General features: G+C 39.5%; 2 protein-coding genes across 4 annotated transcripts in view; one reads left to right on the forward strand and one right to left on the reverse strand.

The window, feature by feature from the left end:
* The window catches only part of LOC134203386 (dedicator of cytokinesis protein 3), a 266,225-nt gene that overhangs the window by 68,684 nt on the left and 169,802 nt on the right, over nucleotides 1–27,739 (forward strand). The gene's annotated exons all lie outside the window — the stretch shown is intronic.
* Nucleotides 8,896–27,428, reverse strand: LOC134203370 (innexin inx3). 2 transcript variants are annotated; one of them, XM_062678251.1, is made up of 7 exons: nucleotides 27,164–27,428; nucleotides 12,038–12,260; nucleotides 11,550–11,977; nucleotides 11,369–11,485; nucleotides 11,178–11,302; nucleotides 10,779–11,113; nucleotides 8,896–10,643 (listed from the first exon to the last, which is right to left on the reverse strand). In XM_062678251.1, exons 2-7 carry the CDS (start codon nucleotides 12,198–12,200, stop codon nucleotides 10,603–10,605), a joined length of 1,209 nt encoding a protein of 402 aa, XP_062534235.1. In that variant the 5' UTR covers nucleotides 12,201–12,260; nucleotides 27,164–27,428; the 3' UTR covers nucleotides 8,896–10,602. The 2 variants fall into 2 exon arrangements, with proteins under 2 accessions (XP_062534235.1, XP_062534227.1); XM_062678243.1 differs by having other exon boundaries at nucleotides 27,160–27,427.

Below are 27,739 nucleotides of genomic sequence, written 5' to 3' on the forward strand. Positions count from 1 at the left end.
TACTCACACTACATTGGATACGCTTGACCAATGTGCAGATTTCCATTACCATTTTCTAAAACAATGGAACGTCTTATGCCTTGCGTTCATTTTCCCATAATATCAGCGAAAATTGTGCACAGAACTTTACTCTTAATCACACCGACTTGTACCCGTCGGATCGCTATTTGATTAATATAGTGAATTATGATAAAAACAAGCATTTTTAGGGGACTAACATTCATATGAGATGTCAGATTGAAGTCAGCACTTCAATGGACTACAATAGAAACGTTTTTTTTTATCACCACACATTTTTGTAAGGACGTGGCCGACGCTATTGTTGATTTTAAATATTATTATTAAATTTGTATTATGAAATTGGCCAATTAGTTACAATATCGTTTAATTACCATTCTTGAGTTTGTTTCAATTTTGTTTGAACTACGATCTCCAAGTTATGAATAATATAGCAAAAATGTAAAAATGTCAATTATGATGCACGTGCAGCATTCAAACACACTCCACATACTTTGTAGTACTAAGTATTTAGCTTCAATCACGCAAACAAAAAAAAAATGAAATTTTGTATGAATTTTTTTTCCGTTTTTGGCAACATCCCCATTTTGACAACATTCAAATCCGGTCGTGTTGCCAAAATCGGGAAGGGACTGTACTTGTTTTTAGTACATGGTTAGTTTCTGTCGAAATTTAGTTAGTACAGAAAATCAATCCATTTGGTTAGAACGCGGTCGAGTTATTAACGGTGCGGACGGGAATAGGGGGTGCTGCCCAAATGGTCCCGCTCCTTAGTATGCAACACTTTCCTCTCGAAAACTCCCAAGTTCGCGTTGATCCTCCCCGAGCATTGTCCAGGTCTCGTGTCCGTAGAGGACTACCGGTCTAAAACAGTTTCGTAGTGATCTCTAAAATGAAACCATGCAACATGGGTGTCTTTCAATAGAGATCGATGAACAGAATTCGAAAATCAATTTTAGGCGTTATTTTAAAATTCAAGATGGCGGGCCAAAATTAATGGCTATTTAATAGGGATCTCAGCAATAAAATCATGCATATGGTTGTCTTTCAATCGAGATCGATGAATAGAATTCAAAAATTGATTTTTGATGCCATTTTGGAATCCAAGATGGTCGACCACAATTCAAGTTTAAAGCAATTTCGTAGTCATCTCAACAATAAATCGATTAATAGATTTCAAATTGTTATTCGACGCTATTTTGGAATCTAAGATGGCCGAACCAAATTCAAGTTTGTAGCACTTGCGTAGGGTCAAAAATAAATTTTGACGCCATTTTGAAATTCGAGATGGGCGACCTAAATTGAAGACAATAATCGCTATTTCGTGTGGATCTTAGCAATAAAATCATGCAATATGGGCGTTTAACAGTCGGGATCGATCAATTGGATTCGAAAATCGATATTTGAAGCCATTTTGGAATCCAAGATGGCCGACCAATTAAACATTACACGATCGCCATATAGGCGGACGGCCATGGGTTCGCTTCCTAGCCCCCTCACCAACCTTCGTCCAGTCATTGGAAGACGTGCTCAGCGAATATTGGAGCTATTGAGGTCTCCAAGCTGATTTTACCAACACTATCACTGAAGCATTTTTCCGCACTACACGATGGAGTAGGTAGAACAAATGGCTGGCCAAAAACCCCATTTTCGAATTTTTGCGTGGTATCACATTATTAGAATATTGATTAATTATTTTAGAGCGTCTTAGGGGAAATGCTACAAGGTTAAAATACTATTATTCTTCCATTTACTTCCACTATTAACTTTTTTATGTATCAACAAGCAGATACGTATTTCGTTTCCTACTTGAAAACTTCTTCAGTGTTTGTTATCGACTGAAGAAAAACATTGCTCATTAACTTTAAATATGGTGTGTAGGTAGAACTGTAGGTAAAAATTAGGGCATGTCTACTACACACCATATTTAAAGTTAATGAGCAATGTTTTTCTTTAGTCGATAACAAACACTGAAGAAGTTTCCAAGTAGGAAACGAAATACGTATCTGCTTGTTGATACATAAAAAAGTTAATAGTGGAAGTAAATGGAAGAATAATAGTATTTTAACCTCATTAGAATATTCTTCAATATATTCTTCAATATGTGTCATTGAAATTTTTACGTTTATAGCTTGTTATAAACAATAACATCCTATCAAAAATCATGTTAATTTGATGTTTTTTAGCGTGCGGAAAGACAAAGATCAGTTAAAACAGCTGCCAGAAATAGCATTTTTAACATTAGCATTGTTACGGTGTAATTCGTAGATTGGACACTAGTGATACTCATGTTTTACTTTTGAGATCCTTATCTAGAATGCTATCAGAAATCAAGAAGGGGAGTGATCCTTGATTCCAGTCTTAAACAAAAATAACAAAAGCATGAGGATTACTACTCCTGGCCACGCTCATCTTCATCGTAACTAGGGAGAGGAAGGAAGTGTTGATGTGGTACTTACTTAACGAGAGGCCACCGACTAAACGACACCCTCATAAATACCACGGAGTTCGATAATGAGGAAGCTATTCGTTGGGTCAAGATTTTCCTGTAGTTGGCAATGTAACCGTGGTAGATCTTGCCCCGTAACACACTTAAAACAGCTGCCAGATATAAACAACGCAAATAATGTTAGGTTTTTAGTACCCAAAACATTATTTATGCACCACCCTTGGACCTCTATAAGTTGAAATGGGTGAAATTTAACATTAAGTTATTTTTCATAAACAAACAACATGGAGTTTTTGGCACTTTTTGACTAACTTCATTAATAAAAAAGTAGAATTACTCCCTACGCTACGAGATTGAATACACATGAAAATATAGGCATTTATCTTTCTTTTGCATGTTGAAGATCATCCGCACTCGTCCGCAAACAACAAATTTGCGAGTAACTTCAAAATAGTATGTTTTTATACTTTCCGCCATTGTTTTGAACTGTATATGGGCTGAAAATTTCAACAGATTACTTTTTCAGCTTTTCTAGGCATTGCTATTATGCGGGATAAAATGCAATAGTAACAATGTCCGTTTATTTTATTCTCATTAGCTCAATTAGTAGGCTCAAGTGCTGTTGAGCGTTACGGAGCCGATTAAAAAAAAAACTTTTTATTACAGTTTTGTAGCCTAACGCTCATACAATAAAGCATTGCTCAAGCTCTATTTTCTCTCGTCTCCTTCCCACTAGCTAATCTCATGAAGAATCAAAATATCAATTGAATTGAATTCGCTTTTGGCGATTGCATTAAGAACAGATATATTTATGAATCGCGATATAACTTGATCTAGGTTTTTTTTTTCAAATTTTGACTTTGGTTTTTGGAACGGCGATTGTGCGCTTAATTCAAATTATTTCTAGTCAAATACAATAACGCCTATTTGAAAAAAGTTTTTAATTATAGTTGATATTATTTAGGGAAGTAGAGGCATGGATATAAAAAGAAGTAGAGAATTTAATAGGCAAGTGCCACGTTCAGCTAAATAGTTAAGTTTCGAATGAGAATTCTACTTGCTCTTGAGTAAAGTAATCACATAAAGCAATCTTGTAATATAATAAATAACGGGGCCAATGCAGGAAATTTTCCGAATTGTGATCTCTTGTAAACAAGATATTTAAGCAGAATCACCCATATGGGTGCATAAACAATAACAGACTTTTGTTTCACCAATATCGAAGTTTCCAATGTAATTGATGTTGTGCTTGAGTATGTAGTGTTGATTGTATACTTTGGGAAGCTCTCGCTGCTAAAAATATCATAAACGTTTAAAGTAGGAACTGAAAATCTAGTGATTTGTTTTGAGCCACTTAATGTTTCGGTATAGCCCCTTTTCAAACGTTACGCGAGATTTTTTTAATTTTCACGTTTCCCACGCGAATGAAAAACAAAATCAAGTCAACAAACGAACTGTCATGAAGTTGTTTCTTCTATATCAGTTTATAATAATTCTGTTTAATTTTTGAACATATCAGGAAAGGTAATTTATCACTGGTAGGTGAATTTACACTGGCAAAATGCTCCAAAATTGATTGTTTCTATGTTTTTTACATCATAGATGCAAAACCTATCAGAAAACGCCGAAATATAATTTTGGCCAGGATTTTGTTCTAGTTACCCCTTAGTGCGTTGCACACTGAATCAAATTAAAAATTTTCATTTTCACATGATATTTTATTCTATATGTCAGACAAATCATGCGTCTAGCTAAAATTTGCAAAGTTTTTCATAGTGTAGCCCCAGATTTGTTTGTTGTTTTCTAACAGCAAACAAGAAAAACTGACAGTTCTAACAGCAAACAAAGGGAATGTTTTGTAAACACTCCACACATACGGATGTAGATGGAAACCTCATTGGGGGACGCCTTTGGATCTGTCTCTGCACTATGGGGGATTTGTTACTTTCAAGCGAGCGGTCAAAAATTCAATTGGAATTCAATTAAAGTGATTTTCCACTTAATTTTAACTGGGTATGGTCGAAAAAGCATGAATATATAATTTCTAGCACCCCCTCCCTTTAGGGATCGTCCATAAATCACGTATTATTTTTTTTTCATAAATTCGATTAACGTGACAAAGCAAACCAATTTGGAAAGTTTAATGCTATATGTTTTCTTACGGAGAAGGAAGTGGTTGTACAAAAACTAAGTACAGCAATTTAAGGACATCATGGACCCTCCTTCCTATCCTCATTGTGAACTGTCGTCCATATATTTTTGTATTTTTTTTGCGGAAAGTCATCATTTTTTTGTGGGAAGAAAGTAACAAAACGCCTCCCCCTACCCATTCATTCATCTAAACATCTAAACAGATAACACTGAATCAACAATTTGCCGCCACAATACATGGTTCGAGGCCGCATCTCTCCATCCACGAATACGCCCCACGCTCGCCAAGTCGTTTTGCACCTGGTCTGCCCATCTCGCTCGCTGCGCTCCACGGCGTCTCGTACCTGCAGGATCGGAAGCCATCTTTGCAGTGTTGCTGTCCGGCATTCTTGCAACATGTTCTGCTCATCGTACCCTTGCGGCTTAAGCTTCCTTCTGGATACTGGATACAGACCATGCTGAGGGTGGCTGGGTTCGATTCCCGGTGCCGGTCTAGACAATTTTCGGATTGGAAATTGTCTCGACTTCCTGGGCATAAAAGTATCATCGTGTTAGCCTCATGATATACGAATGCAGAAATGGTAACTTGGCTTAGAAACCTCGCAGTTAATAACTGTGGAAGTGCTAATTGAACACTAAGCTGCGAGGCGGCAATGTCCCAGTGGGGGTGTAATGCCAATGAAGAAGGATACTGGGTTCGCCGTAGAGCTGGGCGAGCTCGTGGTTCATTCTTCGCCGCCACACACCGTCTTATTGCACGCCGCCAAAGATGGCATGGCCCTAAGCACCCGTCTCTCGAATACTCCGAGTGCTTGCAAGTCCTCCTCGAGCATTGTCCATGTTTCATGTCCGTAGAGGACGACCACCGGTCTTATCAGCGTCTTGTACATGACACATTTGGTGCGGTGGCGAATCTTTTTTGACCGCAGTTTCTTCTGGAGCCCGTAGTAGGCCCGACTTCCACAGATGATGCGCCTCCGTATTTCACGACTAACATTGTTATCAGCCTTGCTAAAGATCCGAAGTAGACTAATTCTTCGACCACCTCGAAGGTATCCCCGTCTATCGTAACACTGCTTCCGCCCACAAGCATGTACTTTGTCTTTGACGCATTCACCATCAGTCCAACTTTTGTTGCTTCACGTTACAGGCGGGTGTATAGTTCTTCCACCTTTGCAAATATTCGGCAGACAATGTCCATGCCATCCGCGAAACAAATAAATTGACTGGATCTGTTAAAAATCGTGCCCCGGCTGTTACACCCGGCTCTCCGCATGACACCCTCTAGCGCAATGTTGAACAACAGGCACGAAAGTCCATCACCTTGAACTGGAGTGTTCGCCCGAAATCTTCACACAGTTTTGCACACCATCCACCGTTGCTTTGATCAGTCTGGTAAGCTTCCCAGGGAAGCTGTTCTCGTCCATAATTTTCCATAGCTCTACGCGGTCTATACTGTCGTATGCCGCCTTGAAATCAATGAACAGATGGTGCGTTGGGACCTGGTATTCACGGAATTTTTGAAGGATTTGCCGTACAGTAAAGATCTGGTCCGTTGTCGAGCGGCCGTCAACGAATCCGGCTTGATAACTTTCCACGAACTTATTCACTAATGGTGACAGACGACGGAAGATGATCTGGGATATCACTTTGTAGGCGGCATTAGGAATGGTGATCGCTCGAAAGTTCTCACACTCCAGCTTCTCGCCTTTTTTTAGATGTGGCATATAACCCCTTCCACTCCTCCGGTAGCTGTTTCAGTTTCCCAGATTCTGACTATCAGTTTTTGCAGGCAAGTGGCCAGCTTTTCCGGGCCCATCTTGATGAACAAAGCTCCGATACCATTCTTATCAGCTGCTTAATTGGTCTTTAGCTGTTTGATGGCATCCTTAACTTCCCTCAAGGTTGGTTGGCTTCCATCGTCCGCTAAACTGACGTAGTCATCTCCTCCGCTGCCTCGACTTTCACTGCCTGTACTCTCAGCGCCATTCAATTGTTCCTCGTAGTGCTGCTTCCACCTTTCGATCACCAGACGTTCGTCCATCAAGATGCTCCCATCCTTATCCCTGCACATTTCGGATCGCGGCACGAAGCCTTTGCGGGATGCGTTGAGCTTCTGATAGAACTTGCGTGTTTCTTGAGAACGACACAGTTGTTCCATCTCCTCACACTCCGCTTCTCCTGAAAAAGGTGGGTCTGCTGTCTCCGCTTCCGTCTATAACGTTCCACATTCTGCCGGGCATTTTTCTGCAGCGCGACTGCCCGCGCTGCGTCCTCCTCCTCCAGAATATGTCTATACACGAACCAATCGTTCCGTCGACTTCGTCCCACATACCCGACGTTGTTCTCCGCTGCGTCGTTAATGGCTGCTGTTATTCTACCAGTCCTCAAGAGGGGCCCCATCGAGCTCATCCTCTTCTGGCAATGCTGCCTCGAGTACCGAACATTGTTGATGACGGATAGCTTTGGGCGCAGTTTTACCATCACCAGATAGTGGTCAGAGCCGATGTTAGCGCTACGATATATCCTGACGTCGATAATGTCGGAGAAGTGCCGTCCATCAATCAGAACGTGGTCGATTTGTGATACTGTCTACAGTGGCGCTTTCTAGGTGTACCGATACGGGAGGCTGTGTTGGAAATAGGTGCTGCGAATGGCCATATTCTTGGAGGCGGCGTTTTCGTTCGTCAGCCGGTGAGCGCTGAACTTCCCGATAGTCGGTCTAAACTCCTCCTCTTGGCCAATATGAGCGTTCAGATTTCCTATGATGATTTTGACGTGGTTGTTTGGGTATCTGTCGTACTCACGTTCCAGCTGCGCGTAGAATGCGTCCGAGGAGGTATGGGTAGGAGTTGCTGGAATGTAATTGTCGCTGAAAAATGCAAAAAACAAGCATCCAAAGAGAATAGCGATAACTATTTGTCTTCATCTGCTGAGGATAAAGACAATGTTGCGTTCCGTTTTATTTACAACAAACATGTATACATGTATACAAACTTGTATATTTCAGAATTAAAACACAAATCATGTAAACAGATGGTTAAGTTTATGTCTAAACAATGATAACTGATACTTATTTAACCAAAAACATCATCGAAAACCGACTTCTTCTCAAAATACGCGGCAGGCGATCATTGTCCTATTCTGTTGCAGTTTGGGACAAACGCTTATTGCGAGTTGAGTTTGTCCCAACATTTACAAGAGAGGACAATGTTGTTGTCATTGGCAATGTTGTTGTTTTACATTCCTTGGTAAGAAGCTTATTACATAATTTTCAAATTTGAATTTCAAGTTTTTATTACGATACGTTTAAATACGTTTTGAAGTAAAAAAAAACTTTTTTTTCTGTGTAGACATGTTGATTCCCTGCTATTTCTTCTCAGATATTTTTTCTCTAAAACGAACCATTTCCGAGTTACCGTTTTCCTTAAATTGCTGTATCAAAAACACATAAGCCCTTCTCAAAAGCTACTCTTTAGTCCAAAATATATTTCCTTACGAAAAACACGTATTTTGCAAAATTTCGTCCAAATTTCGACATTTTATGGCCGGTTTAGCTTCGATACAAAACAAACCTACTTTGGACATGTCTTGGAATACTTTTGCAATGTTTTGTTTCAGTTACATATGGCAGCGATCATTTTCTTCAGGTCGATTCAAGTACGAGACACTGAAGACGGCCTTACTGTTGTGGTCGAAATACGTTCAACGTTATAACAATGTTGACGTGATAAAAATACTGTCAAAACTGTCAATAATGCAGCCCTTACTCTACTAAAACTAAATGATCGAAACCAAATACTAAATGATCAAAACCATTTTTCATCGCTGCCGTTCTTCTCTAAAATTAGTAGCACTTTAATCTTCAACGAGGGAGAGGAGCACCACAATTACATCAGACTTTTGCAGAGAGAACTCTTTACTGAGTCATCATTAATTGTGCTAGTATTTGCATCATTTCGCTCAGAGCGAAATTGAATCGCCTTAAGCTATGCAACTTATTGTTTACTCAATTCAGTTGCATTCCGGAGTCGTCGGCTAGCGAAGTGGGATTTTTCTCTCGATCTGCACTCTGAAGCTAACTTCGGTAATGATGCGCTGAATTGCACTTCCACTTTCGAAGAACACTAAAAACCAAGCATAATAATCCAGTAACAAATTGCGCAATGTGCGATGGAAGATGGTAGGGTAAAGAACAATAGAATTTGCCGTCTGAATATAAATGTTCCTTGAATTTCTCTGCACGGGACTGATCGGATTCTACAGATACGCCACACTCTTATAAAACTGATATTTATTTCTTCTAAATTTCAATCTTATCACAATAAAATTTCTCCTTATTTTGCAAGTTCGAGATAAGTTGAGATAGGTTATTCGGAAGCAACAAGCAGCAACAGCATAATCATTTTCATATATAATTCTTGAGTAATTATTCTGCGCTGCTATTGCATTTGATCGTACGGAATTCTAGTTCATAAGTCGACAACATTGATAGAGTTTCCTCAATTAATAATGACATTTGATTCGAGTAAAATTAATAGATGATAGAAAAGATGTGTTCCCTTGCAAAAAAATTATGAGAAATCGGTTTCTACTCACTAGAAAAAAAAAAAAGATAATTGTGACCACACGGCGCTATTGCTCCTAGAAATGCTCTTCCTCGTCCTCCTTTCCACTTATAGTTCTAATGAGATGAAATTTGTTTTTTCCATTCGTTTCTTCTACTTTTTATTGTACCACTTTATCCATGCAGTAAAATTAGTTCACGACGCTATAAGGCAGCTTTTTTCCATGTTAAAATTGTTCTACCTACTAAAACAAGAAAATAGTCGAGAGGGGGAGGGGATTCGGAGGGGGTATTCGAAGGATAATGAGAAACGTTAGGAGATTATGCTGTGTTGAATCGCCTCCATATTGAAATGTTTTTTTATATACCGGTGTGGAATAATAAATTGTAAATGCGCGTTTGTTTCCTAAAATAGTTTTGAGCACTACTAAAGTTCGGTTGTTGGAATTTTTGCACTTGGTTGTTGCACATGTTGCGCTCTCACTCTCGAATTACGATTGCTCTCTTTCCTTTCTAATAGGTTAGTCTAGCCTATTGTGTGTTAGTTGAATTGTGTATGGGTTGTTTCGTGGGTAATTGTTTATGATTGATTGTCTCTTACGTTTTATGGCAATTCGTTCATCTCTTTTCTATATTCTAAAAAAAAGTATTGTGTGTCTTTCGAAATAGTGCATCCGGCGATTGTCTTTTTGATTTGTCTGCGCTAACGCTTGCTATCACGATTGGCAATTGGAATTATACTAAATGCGCTTGTTATTTTTTAATGTAAATCCGTAGAAAAATAGATTTTTGATTGAAAAATACATCCTAAAGTTACAAGTAGTATTCGAGGGTTGGATTCCTGGAGATTTTGCGCTTTTTTTTCTAAACTATAGTTTCGTTCTTTTAAATAGAGACAGTCTTGTTATTTTCAAAGATTCCTCAATTGACGTTTAAAATTTTGACGAAAATCGCACGTAAAATGCTTCGCGTACTTGTCTAAAATTCCTACCGAATAAAATACAAATATTCTTTTATGTAAAGTTAGCTCCTCTGAAGTCTGAGTTCTATATAGGAACCGCAAAAAAATCGGGTCCCTTCGTATATTTAAAACAAAAATGCTCACGCTTTCCCTCTTTTTATCACGCTTTTTTCTCAGACAAGACTCTTCGTTTCACACACTCATCTCCGAGCCACTCTTTCCTTTGTCTTCCTGTTCCATTGCCTCGGGAATGTAGTAGCGTCCTATCTAAAGCAATCCATCATACATCCACTCTATTCTTCCCTCGTTTTATATTGATCCGTTTCTCGCTCTGCCTCTTTCATTCGCCGTTCATTCACTTCACATTCCGTGTGTTGACTTCTTCCTGTTGCTTCTGTTCTTCTAATGCTTGCTAAAACACAGCTCTTGCTCTCGTGTCGGAATTTGTAAGTTGATCTAGGCTTCGTATTCCTGGCGCAGCGCTGCCCTCTCCTTTTCTGTGAAATCGGAAATCGGAAAATAGCGGGTTACCGTGGGTAGGATTTTGAAAAATAAAATGCATTCAACCCCAAGCTACGATTGGTGCCAAAAAGGTGTGGAGTTTTTTTAGGTTCAGATTGCAGTATCTTTACCGTATTTTCCAATTTCCGGATAAATGGGAGCCATCTCGAGGGTTGAAGGCGCCGAAGGTGTGTCGCCCGACCGTTCCGTGTTCCTTAGCGACAAGTCGGCCATTAGCGAAAGCAGTACCTCACAGTATGACGTTACGTTGATGTTCTGCCCTAGGAGGTGAATCATGAGGAAATCACCGATCTGGATTCGGCGAATGAGATTCTCAATCTGCTTCGAGTCTGCACTGCGGAAGCGACGTTTGAGTGCGGCCTCGCGTGTCGTGGGCATCATGACGATGGCCGCCGAGTAGAGAATTGCGAGGCCTGACAGGATAGACAACACAATGAACCAGAACCTGCCGAAAAGGAAACGTTGATCAGTTTCGAAATAAGTTCGTATTATAAGTAATGCATACGTACCACAGGAATATGTAGATCTTCTCGTTCAATATGTTCAACGCCAATACGCAGAGGGCATCGTGCTTTTGGATACTGCCGGAAGCTCCGTATTTGTGGAATGTACACTTGGTCACACGAGGGAAGATCTGCCATGACAGTGGAATTGTTAGTTTAAGTAAATAGTTTCTGTTAGTTACGCACAAAATACGAACCTCTATCATAGGATCCGAGCGATTCTCCTGGTCCATATCGCTGAATTTTAGCACTTGAGATCCGTAAGTTAGGAAAGCACCACCGAGGAATTTGTCCACAAAGAAAATGTTGCCGATCTGGTAGAAAACGTGTTCCAATAGAGATGAATAAATTCCTTAGAAAATTCTTTAAATTACTTACCACGTTGATGAAGTTTAGCGCCTCACAGAGGAAGTAACCGAACGAATAGCTATTATGGGTTCTGATGGATTCTCGGAGGTACCTAACCAGTCGGGATTGACGACCTTTCCGTTCTTCCATGCTGAGGGTCATATTCCCACGAAGTCCGTCGGAGATCATGCGCATCCTTCCCTCTTCCCAGTTCTTCCAGATCCAGTGGGGCATGTAGAACAGTAGCCCCTGGAAGAACAACATGAACGGCACCCACTGGTAGTAGCTGTGGTACGTTCGCTCCTGGTTATATTCGTTGCCAAGACCTGAGTGCGCCACCGAGGTGCCCACCGGCCGTCCGTGTTGACCGGGCAGCGTGAAAGTGTATGTAATCCAGCAATACGTGTTGATTACATGACCAGGAATAGCTCCGTCATTGATGCAGGAAATGGGATCACCTAAAATAGTTTAACACGGGTCAGTTCGGGGATTTTCCAGTTATACTAATTATGACTTACCAATTAGGTTATTAGCCGTAACGAGCACACAGCAGAGGAAAAGCACTGCGCTGGTTAACCGGTAGTGACACCGGAAAACCATGTTATCGATGATGGCCTTATCGATCAGGTACCGGACTTTGATGAAGCCGGCCACCGACGAGACCAGTCCAAACACAGCCATGGTTGGGCCCCTCTATCCGAGTTAGCGCCCCTTCGAAAGATCCACACTAATTCGCTGAATCTGTAGGAGTAAAAACAAACGCTATTAGCAATCTGGAAAGGTCATTAGGTTCTGAGTGAGGATGAGATTCGTTTGCTCTGACTATCTGTCGCAATTATCTACGTCGACTGGTATGCTGTCGCGCACTAATCCGGTCGTGGACCATATCTGACTGAATACGAAACGCTGTTCGCTCCACCGTCCGTAGATATCTTGTCCACGTGACGTGTGTCGGCTATGATTTAAGGCCCGCCATTGTTCATATGGTTTATGTTCGCAACGAGATGACGAATGGGATTGCGGTCATCCTCGATCTCGATCCAATCGGATCGGATCAGATCTTCAATGTCAAATTCATTTGCAGCGTCCCCTAAACGGATCGTTCCACCTTGAAGTGGCGCACTCGCTAGCTTTGCGTCTCTCTTATCAACGTCCCGTCGAGCTTCATTATGCTTTGTTTTTGTTTGACACACGAGTAAGCCACCAAATCGTCGTCGCACTCAGGCAGCTCACCGGGTTAGCCGTTCGCTACAAGCTGATTTACTCTGAATGACCGGCATGGACGCGGTCACACCCAGCTGCACTCTGCACCGCGAGTTGTTTGCAATTTTCTCGTTGATTGTGCCTGATGAATCGGAAACGGGTTTCTGCAGAGCGGAGTGCGCGCGGGGTTGAACCGCGCCAACCGCGGGATATTGCACAATTGTCACGATCGATTCGCGACCACTGCGCGGCAAAGGCGCGGTTTCACACAGCACAAGGAACAATTAACTTAACCGCGTCAACTGTCGATGCCGCAATTAGTTAGGCTAATGAGCGTTCGTTACGTAATGTCGCGCGCTGCACAGCACTCACGCGAGTTCTAATCGCAACAACCACAGCCAGTCTGGATCGATCGTAGAATTATACTGACGACGACGGGGGCTTATCGGATCGGCCCGCACTCGCGAAGAAAGGTCATTGCTTTCTTCTCACTCCGAAATTGAGCTCGTGAATGCCCAACTTGTCATCTGTGTAACTGGGCTTCTGCGCTGCGATCGTCTGAATGGATGCGATTGATATGGCTCTCGAGTCGAGTCGAGCAAGCGGTACTCTACGCCCACCGATTTCCTAATTTACTTGCCACAGAAGCTACATCTCTGATATTATTACATCGTTGACGTCGTCGTTAGCTGATCGTCACACATGTGGTCGTCGTCGTCGTCAGTCAACATTCGTTCTCTGGAGCGGCGGTTTATGTTTAATGGGAACAGCAACAGGAAAACAGTTACTCGGAGTGTCCCGAATGGAGTTTAGAATGAAAACCGTTGAGAATGGTTATGCTTCGTGTTTGTTCGTCACGAAACGGAATTAACGAAAGTTTGTTCCGTTATGTTTTGTTTCACGTTTGAGCTGTATATACAAATGGTTGTTGTAAAAAGAGAAATGAATAAGCCAAAATTATTTAAATAATGCATTTATTCTAGTTTTGTAGTAACTTCTTTAAAACTGTTTTAAAAATCTATACACGACTAAGGGATTGATTATATGTATTCTTAAATAATGTCTATTTTGAGTTTGACAATATCTCTGTGATTTAAAACTGTCGTTATAGCTTTTTGATAATGATAACATTTCCCTTATGTAGGAAACGCTCACATTATACTGACGCGTCAAATTTTTACAGCATTTCTTTTGCTCGGGTTGCCCATGCGGTCTTTTCAATGGCCACATCAAATCTTAGATCGTATAAAAGTTGTCGCTGCTTCTGTTGAACAGCCAGCTTCCCATTTGCTTTGTTTCGCACTCTGATTCATATGGTTTCCGTTGTTGAGCAACTTGTAACTTTGCCTGCATCCATTATTGATAAGTGATCCCCCGCAGAATTCTTTGTTTGTCGCAACAACACACACAGACACAAAACCAGTGTCTTAAAGTTCTTGACGACCCGGATACTTTGCGGTCGGTCTGGTGATGATGAGGGACTTGTCAACAAAGGCGAACAAGCTTCCCATATGGTTTTAGTTCATGGAAGATAATAATGTTTTCAGTTTTGTTTAAAGAACGTTGCGTCATGATGTACAGAACAAACATTGTTGTATAGAGTCTAATTGATTTGGTGCGTAAATTGATTACAACACATGGCAATTCAAATTTTAAACGTGCAAAATCCTCGCCTATTGATGAACAGTCCGTCCATTATCTATTGAGAGGTGTTCTTCTTCTTCTTCTTATTGGCATTACATCCCCACACTGGGACAGAGCCTCCTCGCAGCTTAGTGTTCAATCAAGCACTTCCACAGTTATTAACTGCGAGGTTTCTAAGCCAAGTTACCATTTTTGCATTCGTATATCATGAGGCTAACACGATGATACTTTTATGCCCAGGGAAGTCGAGACAGTTTCCAATCCGAAAATTGTCTAGACCGGCACCGGGAATCGAACCCAGCCACCCTCAGCATGGTCTTGCTTTGTAGCCGTACGTCTTACCGCACGGCTAAGGAGGGCCCCTAGTGAGGTGGTGTCCAACAATTGAATTGTTAAAAACGTTGGACGATCTCCCCACATATTGATGCGCTCGCGATGCTCACTGATGTCTGCATCTGCAATTATCCACTGAATCACACAACAATTGCGACATTGTCCGATTGAAGTGACCAACTAAATACGTCAGCAGCATTATTGTTAACAAATCATCGTGTTGTTATGCGTTCTCGGAAACATGGTTTAATAATGAGGAAATATCTGTGGACGTCATAGTTTGGTACCGTGTGATTCATAGAATAGAACAGACGAGCGGAAGCAAATTTTTTGATTGAACTGGCCAACCATATGTGGCGCTGTTCGCGGTAATGTCTTTCATGCAATTTGTTTGTTTTTATTGGGTGAACCAGTACAGAGAACGGCAATAAGCATGCCGCATGTTTCTTTATCTCAATAAAGATGGTTTGGCGTTAAATTAATTTTATTTTTTTCATACCTTAAAAACAAAAAAATATCTTGGCAAGTTAGTTTGTTTATTTGCAAGTTCGTCAAACATTTAATTTCATTTTGCTATCTTAGTCAATTGACTTATTAAAGTTCAACTTTGCCAAAGAACCTGTACTTTTTGAAATTATTTAACTATTTAAAACACAGAACAGAAAAGCACCACCTGGGACACCGAAATCCGTACAGCAACGCAATTTATCCACCTCATGAGAAATCACTAAATTAAAATGGGTTAAAGGTAATTAATTTAGAAATAATTTATCTTATTCTGTTCAAATGCAGTAAACTTTTAGACCATAGAAATGGAAAGTAGGCTTTGAAATTAAAACAACAAAAATCAAAAACAAATCGCCACCCGTCGAACGCGGAGTTTCTGTCGGCACCTTTTTTCGCGGGTAAGGCAAAAAAGGAACTGTGTTTTAATTGCTAATTGCGAATCATTACATATAAGATTAGCGGAATACAAATCGAAAGGATAGCTTCTCAAGGTGGGTATTGAACTTTTTACAGTGGTAGGTTAGTCAATCAGACTGCTTCAAGCTAACAAATAGCTGTACGGATTTTGATCTTTTGATTCGGAATCCGTCCATGGTGGACGGATTTTGATTCAGAAGTAGTTGATTTAATTCAATATTTTATCATGTTTTTAATGTGTAAGTGTGAATCACTTCAAAAGTAGAACCCTTCACTTCATGCTCCCGTTTCATTTGCATTCGATTTCTATTTTCTAGTGACTTTTTCATATACTTGGCTGCTTAAGTGCACGGATTTCGATGCACCACGGTATTGATCTTTCCTGACAAAACTTTTGTTTTCTCTCAGTTGTTTCTTTACTTTATTTATGGTTAACTTTTCCTAACAACCCAAATTTTTTTTGTAGTTTCTTACTATTTTTAAAACATAATTTTGTGGGCTTCAAGGCCACGCGGTTAGTGACGTCTCACGTCGCTTGTGCCCAGTTATTATATGCCCAGTTCTTATACAAGTTTTGGTGGGTTCTTATAAATTTGTACAGAATTGTTAAAAAATCTAATAGTCGCTAGTTGGGTGTAGTGGACTCGTTACTAAGACGGTTGACCAAATAACGATTATGACAAAAATAACGTTTAAAATCTAAACGTAGACAAAGCCTTGTTTCAACGATTCTAAACCCATGATGGCGTGCTCAGTCAAACCAACATCACTAGCAGAAAAATGAAGGCTTTCACTACACGATCGTCGTGGTATTTAGTAGAAAAATGGGCACGGAATCAGCACGAGAAGGTTTGGTTTTGGCCTTGGCTTATAGGTCATAATAACGGTTCACGCGAGATTTCAACTGATGCATTACGCTTCAAGGTGCGCATCTCAAAAAGGACACAAAAAGTTTACATTAAAATTTTTATTCAAAAATGAAGGATTCTTCTTGTTGGTGCATGTTTCCTCATCGAAAGATAAGACTCAACTTTATTTAATATCAGCTATCAATCCGATAAAAATGCACTAATACAAAGCGTGAAAGTTTTAGTCAATTCACTTTTTATTGTCATCATAATCACAGAATGTTAAGAAAATTATTTTGAACTTTTTAGTGGAATGTCTTCACTTGTCATAAGACGAGTTTGTACAATCCCATTTAATTCCACCACTAAGTGTGTCTTATGTGTCTTATGACAAGTGAATCACAGAATGTTTTTGCTCTTGTTTGCAGTATTCAAAGCATGTCGATATGATGCCGAATGTCTTAGAAATGCATGAAACGTCGAGATCTGGGTTCATCCCGAAACATTTTTTTTTAGGATTTTTGGAATTGAATTTTTTTTTGGAATCGATTTTTTTTATGCCAAATGTCTTTGAAATGCATAAAACGGCGAGATATGGTGTCACCTTGAAAAAAAAATTTCAAAACAGTTGACCTTTAAGACTAATTCCCAAAAAATAAATTATTTTCAAAAAAATCCGAGCTAACACCAGATCTCGACGTTTCATGCATTTCTAAGACATTTGGCACCGAAAAAAAAATCGATTTCGTCTTAAAGTCCCAAAAATTTTCTACACACTTAGTTTTTATTTCTGCAGCTCGCCAAATTCCGCACAGTCGAAATGACATTTGTTAGCTGAATTTCGGCAAATTATTTGCTGATTTTCAGCAATTTTGGGAGAAATCTTGGCAAAAAACATGATTGCTGGCAAAAAAAAATAAGTGTGTAAGTCCCAAAAAGTCAATTTAAAAAAAATCGAGGTAACATCAGATCTCGACGTTTCTAAGATACTTGGCATAAAAAAAATCGATTTCGAAATTTTCAAGTACCCCCCCCCCCCTTCTTGGGAAATTTTTCGTGTTTCAAAACATTCAAAAATGTGTCGAAATGGTCAAAATAAAATTCTAAGTCATTTTTTTTCCTGTGGCTTGGTAGTTTTAGAAAATCCTAGAGAAGCTGTTTAAACGGACGTCGATTGAAAAATTTATACACAATAGGCATTGATTAAACAAGGCATTATTTAATATCAGATATCAATCCGATAAAAATGCACCAATACAAAGCGTGAAAGATTTAGTCAATTCACTTCAATTGCCATCATAATCACAGAATGTTTTAGCTCTTGTTTGCAGTATTCAAAGCATGTCGATTTATCGATAAATCAATTTTTTTATGCCGAATGTCTTAGAAATGCATGAAACGTCGAGATCTGGTTTTACATCGAAACATTTTTTTTTGGGACTTTTGAAATTTAATTTTTTTTACCGAATTGAATTTTTTTTGATGCCAAATGTCTTAGAAATGCATAAAATGGCGAGATATAGGGAGCGGGACCATTTGGGCAGCACCCCCTATTCCCGTCCGCAACGTCAATAACTCGACCGCGTTCCAACCAAATGGAATGATTTTTTGTACAACACAAGATATCGACTAACCATGTACTAAATAACAAGTAATTCGGTTTTAATGCTCCCCATTAATGAACGTTGTGGACGGGAATAGGGCGTGCAGCCCAAATGGTTCTCTACCCTAGTGTCATCATGATTTTTTTCAAAAATATTGAATTTTTGAGATTGAGACTTGTATAACTAATTCCCAAAAAATATATCAAAAAAAAAATCGAGCTAACACCAGATCTCGACGTTTCATGCATTTCTAAGACAATCGGCATCGAAAAAAAAATTGATTTCGAAAAAAAAATCCCAAAAATTTTCTAAGTCTCAAAAAGTCAATTTAAAAAAAAAATCGAAGTAACATCAGATCTCGACGTTTCATTCATTTCTAAGACATTTTGCATAAAAAAAATCGATTCTAAATTTTCAAATACACACCTCCCCCCCCCCCCTTGGGAAATATTTCGTGTTTTAAAACATTCAAAAATGTGTCGAAATGGTCGAAATAAAATTCAAAGTCATTTTTTTCCAGTTTTTTAGGGTGGATTCAAAAAACTAAATTGTCTTATGACAAGTGAAAGACAAATTAACGGTTCTAGACGTCAAAGTTTTTTAGATACATTGCACCAATACGAATGAAGTGGAGCATGTCATGAAGAAATGCGCACGCGTACACAGTTAGAAAAATACTTATTTAGGCATTTCTATTTCTTGATTTTTATTTTCTAATTTCCTTCATTGAGGTAAATTGGAGTAAGAAGTTCAATGAAAAAATATGACGAAAACTTGCCACGACAAATCGGTTTGAATTTAAAAATATTGCCTGAGAAGCAGTATGATGTTTTCGCAAATGACTGAAACGGTGAAATTCTTCATGAAAAACTCAAGTAACATGTTTTCCTGCAGCGTCGCAAACGAGTTTGCTAGTGCATGAGGACTCAAATAATGTGATTTGAGCATGCTTTTACCTAAACTTCTCAGAAAATATGACTCTCTTTGAAAAAATAAGTGCAGTGGACTGGGTTCTGGGTACTAGATTTGAACCATAGACACCGATGTTAAAAAACTCACATAGAGAGCATGCGTCCATAAGTGCTGGAATGCATTATTTGATAATTTATTTTATGAGCGCTGTTGTGGAATAATAATTTCGTCGTTTATAAATTTCAATAGTCCAGTTCCCTGCGTGTTCGTTGAGCAAAATTAACCAACAGAGGAAGTGAAATATAAAGACAGCAGTATTTTAAATTAAGCCGATACAAATATTTAAAAACAATTATGTCTCCCCCTCCCTTCCGGATTTTTTGCCCGAAAATAATATTTAAGGGTGGCAAAAAAAATTCGGATGATTTTGAGGAATTTCAATTTTTTTAAACAAATCCGATGAGTTTTTTTAAAAATTTTTTCATATAATTATTTATTTTTTATTTTCATCGCCCCTCCCCCCTTAACCTTTCGGAGACTAGTAGGACATAATTTAAATTAAATATTTGTAACGGCCTAAGTGAAATTTATTAAAATATGAGAATAAATTCAACTCAACTGAATTTTTTTTTTTTTTAATATTTTTGGATTCCACGCCAACATCCGTGTTTATAACAAGGTAAAAAGCTGCACAAAAACATGTGATTTGTTCCGAGATTTGTTCAACAAATAAATTTACGGATTAACATTTACGATATACCTGAAATCTAGACCAAAAATTAAAAAAGAGCGTAACAGTCAAACATTATTTTTTCCAGTTCCTCGTCTGCATAGATATAGCTTTATTACATAGACAAAGATTTGGAAAAAAATAAATGTAGGTCGTTACGACCTTTTCAAATGTTGGTTTCGAATTGTGGTCGTTGTAGTCGTTTCTTTTGCACAGGTTTCCTTAGAGCTCAGAAGAATTATTAGGAATTTGAGCACGAGGAATCCACATTTGAGTAATTTCTAGTGATTTTCATTGATAATCCAACAGCTGTTACTCAAGCAAAAAAAAATCGGTAATTCTGTAACCAAGGCTTCGTCAAGATTTCATGGAAAGAATAAATTTTTGGTGATAATAAAATTTGTTACTAAGATTCGTCGAAAGCATTGCAGAGGCCTCAGCTGGCAAATTACTGGCAATCGTTTATTCTGAAACTCGATTTATGCATATGCACAACATGTGACAGATTTAGTTCGAAAAATGTATTGGAGGGTAACCACTTCCTTCGGTGGGGTTTGATCCCACGAAACCAGTACGCTAGGCAGGTGCTTTCCCTACCTAAGCTACGAAGGGCCTCCGTCGAAACCAAATTCCCAGCACCAGGTACATAGCCGAACTCTCGCAATCTATTTTCAGAACTAACTATCTCTCATGTATTGTCTGTACATTGCTTACCAAGTAGGATGAGTTTATTATTTAATTTTAAGTCTGTAGCTCTATTATAAAGAATTGTGGATAGGTATCTTATGGCTGAGTTTTTTTATTCCAATAAACCAATTGACATAGACATTGCAATATAGAAGATTTTTGTTTCCACCCTCTTGACCCATTATTCAATTTTTTGTTAGACCAAAATCGGATTTAAAGTTTGTTGATTTGTGTCCGTTATTTTAAGGACCACTTTGGTTAAGTAGTCTATTCAATCATTTACAAAGTTTGATACTGGGAATGCTTGCCCAACTCTGGGTCTCCAGTAGCCTTACGAGCAAAGGCGTAGGATTGCCAATCCGGAGATGGCGAGTTGGATTCTCGGTCTAGGATGTTTTCGGGCTGGAAAAATTCTCGATACCCTGGGCATTGTGTGCCGCACAAGATACATACTCATGCAATTAATAACTGAGAAATGCTGATAGAATACTAAGTTGAAAAGCGGGCCAAGTTTCGGTTGGAAATGTAGAGCCATTGAAAGAGAGGCGTGCGCAACTTTGAGCATAAATAATCGGTTTTTGGGCTTGCACAATTCTCCAGAATGAAAATTTTCCCAATAAGTAACATTTTTCCGAACATTTGACATAATGCCGTTTTGCATAACGAGTTAAATGTCTAAAGACCAAAGACAATTTCGCATAACGACCATTTGGCATAATCGTTGAAAAATTATGCCAAACACAGTTGTATGATGACTATTTTACATAATGTCCACAAAAGTGAAGCATTTGTCCGGAATAGAGCAAAAGAGTGGGTGTTTATTTTTTCTAGGTACGCGTTTGCCCGGAGTAAGGCAAAGAATGTATGATTCCTTTTTAAAAAGAACGCATTTTCCCGGAATATGGCAAAAGCACAAAAGAGTTGGTGATTTTTTTAAAAGTATGAATTATTTGCCCGGAATAAGGCGAAGTGTGTATGATTCCTTTTAGACCAACGCAAAATGAGCTCCCCGAAGAAATTATGACGTTTGATGCATATTATGTAGGATCACTACACTCAGCGAACTGGACTAGCGAAATTCATAACTGGCGCCTTATGAAGCTTCGACTGAATATTCCACCAACAGTGCTTTTTATACGCAGTTACCTTCCCAAGTCTTCAAGCGTCGATGGGCGTGTGGTCTACATACCGGCCTCCCGATCCCGACGTCCATGGTTCGAACCCAGTCTGCTGCACTTTACTTTTTTTTAATGTAAATCATCATTCATAAGGCAACATATTGAAATTCATACCGATTCCTTGTGGCAAATTTTCATAAGGCGTTTGATTGGAAATCATGCGTCCAGTTTCCTCAGTGTACTACAAAAGCACGCATTTCATTGGAAGAATTCTAATGAGTATATAGTTTTTCCTTCATTTAATGCACATATTTGCCCGTAAATTACTCATTCAAAAATACGCATTTGGCAGAAATAAGGAAAATGAATACATGACTCCTTTATTCAAATCATGAATTTGCCCAAAATTAGGCAAAAAACAGATGATTCTTTGTAAAGCACGCATTTATCTGGAGATTTCATAATACTTTTAATTTTTATTGGAAATAGTCATTGTGCCAAATGTTTAAGGCTCATCGTGATTATTTTTGTGTTCATGCCAAACAGTCGCTCTGCCAAATAGTCTGTGTACCAAGTGGCCCTTGGCTTTTCAACTTGTTATGCCAAACGACATTATGATAATTGGGCCCTTCCCGAAAATGTCATTCCCCTAAAAATGACATTTACTCGAAAACGACATGTTCTCAAAAATCACATTTCTCCGAAAATGACAATTCGCAGAAAATGACATTTTCCAAAAATAACATTTCTCTGAATATAGCATTTCCCCAAAAAACAATATTGTTCGAAATGACCACAAAACACAAGGTCTTATTCAGAGTAAGCTCTCGAATCGACTCTTGGCTGCGACTAACATGCTATTCATACTAGCTTTTCGGGAGATTTTTTTTTGTTATATTTCGGGAGTTAGTTACCGGCGAATTCTCGTTCAATATTTTCGAAGAATTGTTGGAAAATCGTTCTTTGTTGCATTTTATTGCTAACGTCATAGTAGAGAACTGATTATTATTCAAAAATCACAAAAATTAAAAAAAAAATATGCCTATTGTCTATTACGGCTAACGCTAACGCCCATTCTTCCTAACATACTTATGCCTAACAAGGTATACTCAATGGAATTGATTGATGGCGTGAGTTTGAAGTCAAAATATTTCAAGACTACTTTGCGATTTGGGCGTAACTTATGTTGTTAACAAACATTATTTCAAGACAATATTTTCAAAACGACTTATCTGCTTTTGTAAATAAAGATTCGAACGTCGATTTGATGAATCTCACGCACACAAACACTACAAATAGGTAGGTTAAGGTTTCGGCTACCTGATGATGGCGTTGGTTTGTGTCGAAGTGCTATAAGATTCGTCAAATTGACGTTCGAGTCTTTGTTTACAAAAGCAGATAAGTCGTTTTGAAAATTTTGTCTTGATTTTATCGATTCCGTAGAATGCAAGCGTTTTTCTCCCAAACTAATTCCATTATCTTATTGGCGATTAAAGTTTGCATAAAGAAAAAGAAGAAGCAGAGATATTTGAAACAAATAAAATTAACTGGAAAGCATACGGAGATATTTTTAAAACTCTTCTCAATTAAATTTCGATAACTTACGCATGCTCACAGAGCGAAATTGCTTTTGACAGTCGTCGAATTATTTTTGACAGATGTCTTGTTGGTATAAATGAAAAGCATCTTTGATTCTTACGACCGGGTGTTTTTTTATTTTATAATCGAACTGCAACCTAAATAAGTCGATGTCGACTAAGTTTGAATTGATGAACCCTCGGTTTAATTTGAAGTCTCAGACGACGTTAGTTAATATGCATCACTAAAGCGAGTACACTTCGGACCAATTAAAACAAATATCAATGGCATTCTTTATCACTGCACCAACGGAAATGCCTAATTCGATCCGGTTCAATTTATCAATGCTGAACTCTGAGGCCGTCAGAGCGAAACCTAGTTAGGCGACCTGCCAATCACCTGCCAAATCAATGTCCAGTCTGGTGTTGTCAGAGCTGTTGCAGCGATGTTTGCAATCAGTGTTGTATGAGTCATGTAGTTACAAATCCTTACCCTACTAGGGCATTCTATGTAACGCAGCTATTGCCTAGCGTCTAATGTTGTACAGAACATTTTTTTACTCCTTTTGATCTTTAAATTAAAACTCTGATCGATCACAGCATCATACCATTTTGCTTTTCATTCTATAAGTTGAAAATTATCTTCCAATAAAGTTCATTTTTAAGGATAACAATCTGAATGTTGAATAGAACTTCCCATCTGTTCTGATCATCTTATCACGTAACCTTTATGCTACCTGATCACGTTCAGCAGGAAACGGCTGATCAACATTTAGCGGATGGCGAAATCTCGTAAATTAAGAACAATTTACCCGAACGCCAAGTGGCAATAACAAGCACCACTTTAAAATCCACCATCATCTTTGCGCCAGCTTCCTAATGGGAACTGCAAAGTGCGAATTTCATTCATCGAGACCACTTTGCTCCCCTGTTATTTGTTACCACGTTTCATTAGCTATCAATCGTCAAATGTTGATCCGGTTGTTGACGGTTCCATTTAACGAAATAAGACGATTCGGTTGCTGGTCGCTGTGCGAAATTCGTCAAGTTCAAAGATAAAAATTGATTCTATCGAAACGGTATCAATTTGTTGTTTGATTTGGTTTGTTAACTTTGTGCCGATGGTTCAAAATTTTCCTAATGGTGGAATAGTTCAGAAAAGATCTCGGTTCGGTAAAATGATGTCCCAGTATTTCCATTCCATCCATGATTCCTCACCGAAGATTATTTTTATTTATTACGCGAATAGCGATGTGCACCCGCTTGCATACACATGGCTCTCGCCCGATGTGGCATCATCTGCATCAGCAGCAGCAGCTCACCAGCCAGCCGCGTGTCCACAGACCCATGTCATTCAGCGTGTTTATACAATGCAATAAACAATAAACAACTTTCTTCCTTGCTCAGATTAACGTAGCCATGAAGCAAGGCCTCGAAGCGCATCGTACCTCAAACTAATGCGAGCCATTTTATTCCAAAGGGTGTACACGATCTGTTTAATAAACCTTTGCAGTCGTTATTCTGCTGGAGTCTTTCAGCTGATTAGCAAAGCTTATCTTCTCAGTTGACAAATTGCAATAAACACCGCTTGACTCAGGTGATATACGTAAAGTCAAGTGAAATATGTCGATTCAAATTATAATCAACCGACAAAAGTTCAACTGTAATCGATTTTAATTTAGAACTTGTTGAATAGTAGACATTCATTTCATATACAAAGCCGTCCCGCTTCCGATGATAGAGTTTGAAGCTTATCGATCATTGTTGGTACACGATGAATCGTTTTAAATTCCGAAATTGGATTCGGATGGTTTTGGCTGTTAGTCGCTAGGAAAGGAGATCCCCACTCGATAGTTTGGTCGTGTGACAAGCTGCCACTGGTTGTCGACACAATTGGCACTTATCGACCTCTTCCGGTTGCTGAGCATTCAATAGTTTTAATTAACTCGTTGAATTCTCGTTAACTGGCTTGGTCGTTGTTGATAATGAATAAAGTGCAAACCAAAAAAGTACTGTGAATTATCTCTTCACTTACATTAGCACTGTTGAACGATAGCCGAGGTACATACTACGTAAAAAAAGTACCAATCCCCATCGCTCTGACTTAATGCCGAAGCCTGCGAGTAGCCATTTTAAGCATCCCCATCAATGCTAATCGTTATTGTTATTCCGAAATGTATTGAACACCATCGTCTTCCTTTTTTCTTCCTCTGATCTTAAAACCGGGCACGGAGAGATGTTAGTGGGATGGGAAGAAGAAAGCCTTCACCGCCGGACCGAGTTGCCGAACTGATCGTTCGTCGATCGTGAGAAAATGTATGAGCCCAGTTCGCTTTACGGAGTGGAACGATTGAAGAATTCCCATCGATGTAGGCATTGTTCTCCTTCCATTTCGGTCTGGACCAGTATATGTGAGACCGATAAGCATGCTCTCCTCCTATTCTGTAATGTGCATTTTTCGTTTTTAAAAAATAATCGCATTCGTCACTCTTGAATAGAAACGCAAAGGTAGAAAGTAATGGTTGTTAAATGCTTGTGGGCATATGCAGGTAGAACGTGCATTTAAAGAGACATTATTTATGTTTTATTTTTTTCAGCACGATAAAGCCCACCTTGTAGTGGCCCACATTCTAAAATAAACAAAATATTTTATGACATGAAAAACGTTGTGATCAGTAAAAAATCACTGGGACGGTTGATCCGTCTCCAGACGAATCAATCGGTGTGCTGAATTTCCTTAGAAATATGGCAACATTGTGTTCTTCGCATAACAACAGAACGGATAACAGCAGCGTTCAGCCAACTTTCAGGTCCGCTGATTGATGACGATCGATCAGCTTCTCGAGCTTCGTAGCTAACAAATCATAAACACTGTTACGCCTGGTGTAGCCAGGGCTTAACTTTGCTAAAGTTTTTTTTTGGTCGCCAGCAAAGAGACATATAATTTCGCTGCCGTTGCAAAACATCAATTATTTGCTACTAATTGGCGACGCGTGGTTCCGTCTTCGTCGGTGGACTGCTTTTCGTGTGTCGCTCCGCTCCCCATAAATTACCCTATAATTTGCCAATGCCAACCCACGGTTTATCACCTCCGGCGTGCGACTTTTGCTCACTAGATGCTGACGAGACATTCATGGAACCCGTTAGCCAGCATTATTTGTCCACAGCACCCTTACTGTGGCTGCATTCGGTCATTCGTTGCATTAGTTCGTCTAACAGCCTCGTTCGCTGTAATCGGAGAATACCTGCATAAGTCAACAAAATTTCAGTATTTATGTTTCAAAATCGTTCAAGTCGATAAACGTTAGGGTAGTTCTCGTCCGCTTCTTTCATCAGAAGTGATTCATCACATTTTGGTTCCCAGTCGGTTGTCGATTGTTTCTTTCGTTCATCATCATTTCGGCATTTCCAACGACTCCTGCAATGTTTCATCATCCTCCGCATCTTCGTCGTTCGCTGCGTTGTCTGTCGAGCCGAGTGTACAACAAACGACGAAAACGTCAATGTGCACGCATACAGCGAGGGGAACGCCAGTCAGCCGTACACAAAGCACATGCCAGCCTGGGTCAGGTAAGGCGCAGGGCGTCCCCCTCCTCCCTTCGCACTCTCATTCACTGCCGCTTGCCCTCGTCGCCTCCTGCGATATGTGCTCATTGCTGCAGCATAGCAGCTGGAAAATACGCCATTTTCTTTGGCATTCCGTGTCGCTGCCCGTATCCTTTTATGATTTACTTTGATTGAATCCTGAACTGGGAACACGCTTCGCTCACGCCACATCAACCGATTCACTTCGATCTTCGATCCCAATAAAACCCGTTTCTGCATTCAACTCCCTACACTTTCTTCTTTGCTTTCAAAACACCGTTATTCCCCAAATGGAGAGACACGCACTTTTATCTCTTCGAAACTTCTTCTGTCAAAACATTCACTGCTCCGCTGTTGTGCCAACGTTGTAAATCTCCATTCCGTTCCAGACCAGCTATATTTCAACATTCACAGTGTTTGCGACGAGCCAGAAACAAACAAAAATCAGTTACAAACAAAAAAAGTATGAACACACCAACCGCACACGAACACACGGCAACGCGTGTTTCTTAATCCAGTCAATCTGTCACCGTCGTCACCAACTGCTGACGGTTATTGGATGCTGTTGCCGTTACTATGCTTTTATTGCGCTAAGTAGTGAGAATATAAAAACACTAAGCCGCGATAATGGATGCCGCCGCTGGGCCCCTTCAAACAAACGTGTCGAAGCCCGTCGTCGAACTTCGCTCTGTCTACCAGTAGTGACCGACTAGGTGATCACTGCTGCTGCTGCCATCTAAACCGAACGGGCGTCTCTCTGCGACTGAAACGGTGAAGCGAAAGTTAAGCTCGCAGTGGTTGTCTTTCGATTGGTTGGTCACTCATTCTCCGCTGTTGATTTGATGATCGGAGAAAGAGTGAAATGGGGGAGAGTGTGAGCGAAGAGTGCCGCCGTGTGATCGTATGCGTGTTGAAACTGGTGACTCCGTCGGGAGTGAAGAAAGGAACTCAACTTCAGTATTTTAAGAAGAAAATGGTCTAATGCTTGTATGGGTGTTGAATACCTGCGTTTGCAATCAAGATATGTGGTGCTGCTAAGTGAGCACCGATTGGGA

Source organism: Armigeres subalbatus, chromosome 1 (genome assembly GCF_024139115.2).
Source record: "Armigeres subalbatus isolate Guangzhou_Male chromosome 1, GZ_Asu_2, whole genome shotgun sequence".
NCBI lineage: Eukaryota > Metazoa > Arthropoda > Insecta > Diptera > Culicidae > Armigeres > Armigeres subalbatus.

Bases quoted from the DNA above. Each gene is read 5' to 3' on its own strand.
- LOC134203370 (XM_062678251.1), bottom strand. From the start codon at position 12,200: ATGGCTGTGTTTGGACTGGTCTCGTCGGTGGCCGGCTTCATCAAAGTC. The intron at 11,303-11,368 runs GTTCGTATTTTG...CTGTCATGGCAG, and splicing joins GCTCGGATCCTATGATAGAG to ATCTTCCCTCGTGTGACCAA. The intron at 11,114-11,177 runs GTACGTATGCAT...CCTTTTCGGCAG, and splicing joins AAGATCTACATATTCCTGTG to GTTCTGGTTCATTGTGTTGT.